Source organism: Hevea brasiliensis, chromosome 18 (genome assembly GCF_030052815.1).
Source record: "Hevea brasiliensis isolate MT/VB/25A 57/8 chromosome 18, ASM3005281v1, whole genome shotgun sequence".
NCBI classification, from domain to species: Eukaryota; Viridiplantae; Streptophyta; class Magnoliopsida; order Malpighiales; family Euphorbiaceae; genus Hevea; species Hevea brasiliensis.
Window position 1 is genome coordinate 45,123,088 of NC_079510.1, and position 3,039 is coordinate 45,126,126.

Below are 3,039 nucleotides of genomic sequence, written 5' to 3' on the forward strand. Positions count from 1 at the left end.
TGACTGCTTGAGCATGCAAAACCAAAATCCAATTCTTGTAGAAGGCAGTGAAAAAAGAAGAAATTTATTCACGAAAAAAAGAAAAAAAAAAGTGTAATTATTAGAATTAGCAAGAAGATGACATAATATGTGATGACAATGAAAAGGCAAGCTGAAAGTGATAACATGGAAATTGGCAAACGTTATTGTTAGCCATATCCTTCAGAACAAGGACTGTAATAAACATGACAAATAGCCTTCAGCATAATTCTAAGGCACATGGAATGTTTAACACCATCCCATAAGCATTAATCGAAGGTAGCAAATAATAAAAACATTAATAATCAATAATATACAAAACAAGAAAATTGCAAAAAAGAGTAAACTGTAAATATTTATTATCTGCAAGCAGGAGTGCAAGGAGGGAGGTAGTAGTAAACCCTCCATTTCCTTTTACAGAGAACCCAAACACTGACAAAAGAAGCGAAGCAGAAGTAGAAGCAGAAACCAGCTGAGCTCCAATTCTACTACCGTCCAAAAGCTACAAGTTGGTTCCTTTAAAACTTAATAATAATAAAAAAAAAAAAAAAAACGCTCTATAAACCTAACAAAAACAAAAGGGTTGTTAGGGTTTTAATGTCCAGGAGATTCCGGGGACAAAACCATCATCCCTCAGGTAAAAATCTCCTTCTTGGATAACTTCCACACACGCAAGAGAAAGGGAAAAAAAAAAGAGAGAGAGAGAGCGAGAACACTCTCCTCTGACCTCGGTAGCAGGTACTAGTAATTAAATAAGGCTATGCTTGATTCACCAGATCGTTTGAATCTATGAATGTGCCATGAAACCCGTAGGGAACCCTGGATGGTAGCTTAACCGTAGCTTCTAATTGTAAATTCATGGCATTCACAATTTGAAGCTCTGATTTCCAATTCTTCTCGTCATGAACAAAAGCAAGAATGTACCCATCGTCATCTGCTTCGCTGTTTGCGTCCCTTGGCAGAAAAAATGGCTCCCCACCATATTTTTCATCGCCATATATATACTTCTTTACTTCCCCAGTAAAAAGATCAACCTTGGCAAAACCAGTCACCTTAGGCCAGGGCTCAACAATGGCTAGGTAGGCATATTGAGTCTTTCTCCCAAGCCTGTTCCGGTTCACCATCCCGGCCTCTAAATTCACTTGGTTTGATTCTTCAATTATAGGGCGGCGCGTGGACTTGCCCGTCTTTAAATTGAGCCTGATTTCTGATAATACACTCTTTAAACTCTCATCGCATTCGTTGAAGATGGAATCCGGTGGAGTCATGCAAGATCCGATCACTACTACTTCATTGGATTCCGGCTCCTCCCATGCATTCCATAAATGGAAGCAGAAAGTGTCCGGCGATTCCACCCAGATAATATCCTTAGCATCACTAGCATTCTTTGCAAGAATTCCAAAACGAGACTTCTTGTCCTTGTCATAAATAACAGGAGAGCCACCTCTTATCATTTCTTGAAGCTTGAAAACGACTTGTTGGTCAGGTATCACCACGAAATTCTCAGTGATAGCGAAATCATGCATCATTGTTGGCACTGGGAGAGGGATATCGACGTCCGGTGATTTTGTCGCGTCCGGGAAGAATCTGAAGTACTTGAGGTACGGCTTTTGGACGACGTCGTAGCTCAGAGCAAATAGCTCTTTAGAAACTGGATCAATCTTTGGGTGAGCAATCATTGTGTGCTCAAGTTGGCCATCGAAATTGTACCGCCTAACAGTTTCAAGATCACCGCTGGAAGTGATACGCACTTGGTAAGGAACATCGTCCTCAGACATGGCAAGAAGCCTGTCATTGAAGTAGACAAGCCCTGCGTTAGCCACTCCAGTTCCCTTGGTGTGATCAACAAGCCCACATAATCCTCTGGCATAGAAAAGGAGCAATCTTGCTATACCAGAGTGGCCATGAAGCTCGCCAATTGCTTTAGGAAACACTGGCCTACCTAATACTCTCTCTTGTTTCAGCCTTTCTGTTTCAGTGAAACGACAAGCATAGCTTGCATTGCCCTTGTCAATGGTCACAGCGTGGACCATGCCGTCTCCGTCGAATAAATGGTGGCCGGCGATAGGCTCGAAAAGTGGGTTGGCACCGTTTCGCACGTAGACACCATTAATGCATTCAGGGATGGTTCCGGTGACCGGAAGCTCCTGCTGAACTGGCTGTTCAGGCACGGGAGCATAGTTTCCGGAGATTTGGACACGTGGATCAGCAGTTTTGGGCAGCTGTTGTTGGCGCTCATGAGAGACCAAGGCACCTTCTACCATGTCTAAAGCTACAGCTGCTGCTCTTTGAAAGAGATTCCACTGCGGTTGTTGCAGGTGGCCGGTTTTGCGTTTTACAGTGAGAAAGGAGTCATCTTTGGGAATTGCTGGTGCTCGATAGGATTGTTCAGGGAAATGGAGAACAGAGGGAGAGTGTAGAGCGCAGTGAATTTTGGTTCTTTTACTATTGGGCTTTCTCTTGGCGAAGGAGACATAGCCCAAATCCAGCAGAGAACTAGAAGGGAAAGGGTGAGCGAATTGGGTTGTAGCCCAATTACCGGAATTGGAAGCCATAGTAGTAGAAGCAGCCATGGAAATGATAAGTTACGTAGGGTTTTGTCAGGTCGAAAGCAAAGGAAGAAGAGTTTCTTCTTGCTTTTGGTGGAGAACTTGAGAATGAGAGAGAGAGAGAGAGATAGAGGAGTTTTTGGGAGAAAGAGGTAGAAAATGAGGCATAAATAGAGTTGAGGGAGAGAGGAGAAATAGTGGGTTTATTTGTATGGAGATCCACCTCAGACATCTGGCTAGAAGACCACGTGGTGTATTCGTGGAAAGGCACTCGGGATTGACCGTGTGGGGCTCTCATAGACATATATACGTGTATTTTACATATTAGAAATCGATGGAAAATGAAAATTCATTTCAGATCATTAAAAATTAAAATATATCAATTTCAAAATAAATTTAAAAATAAAATTCATTTTATCTTTAATTTTTTTGTTTCAAATTAATTTTAGAAATAAAATTAGACGTCAATTGT

General features: G+C 41.8%; 1 protein-coding gene across 1 annotated transcript; it reads right to left on the minus strand.

Moving 5' to 3' along the window:
- Positions 1-347: 347 nt before the first annotated feature.
- On the minus strand, positions 348-2,727 carry LOC110641806 (9-cis-epoxycarotenoid dioxygenase NCED2, chloroplastic). The gene has a single exon (XM_058140952.1). It carries the CDS (start codon positions 2,589-2,591, stop codon positions 777-779), a length of 1,815 nt encoding a protein of 604 aa, XP_057996935.1. The 5' UTR covers positions 2,592-2,727; the 3' UTR covers positions 348-776.
- Positions 2,728-3,039: the final 312 nt, after the last annotated feature.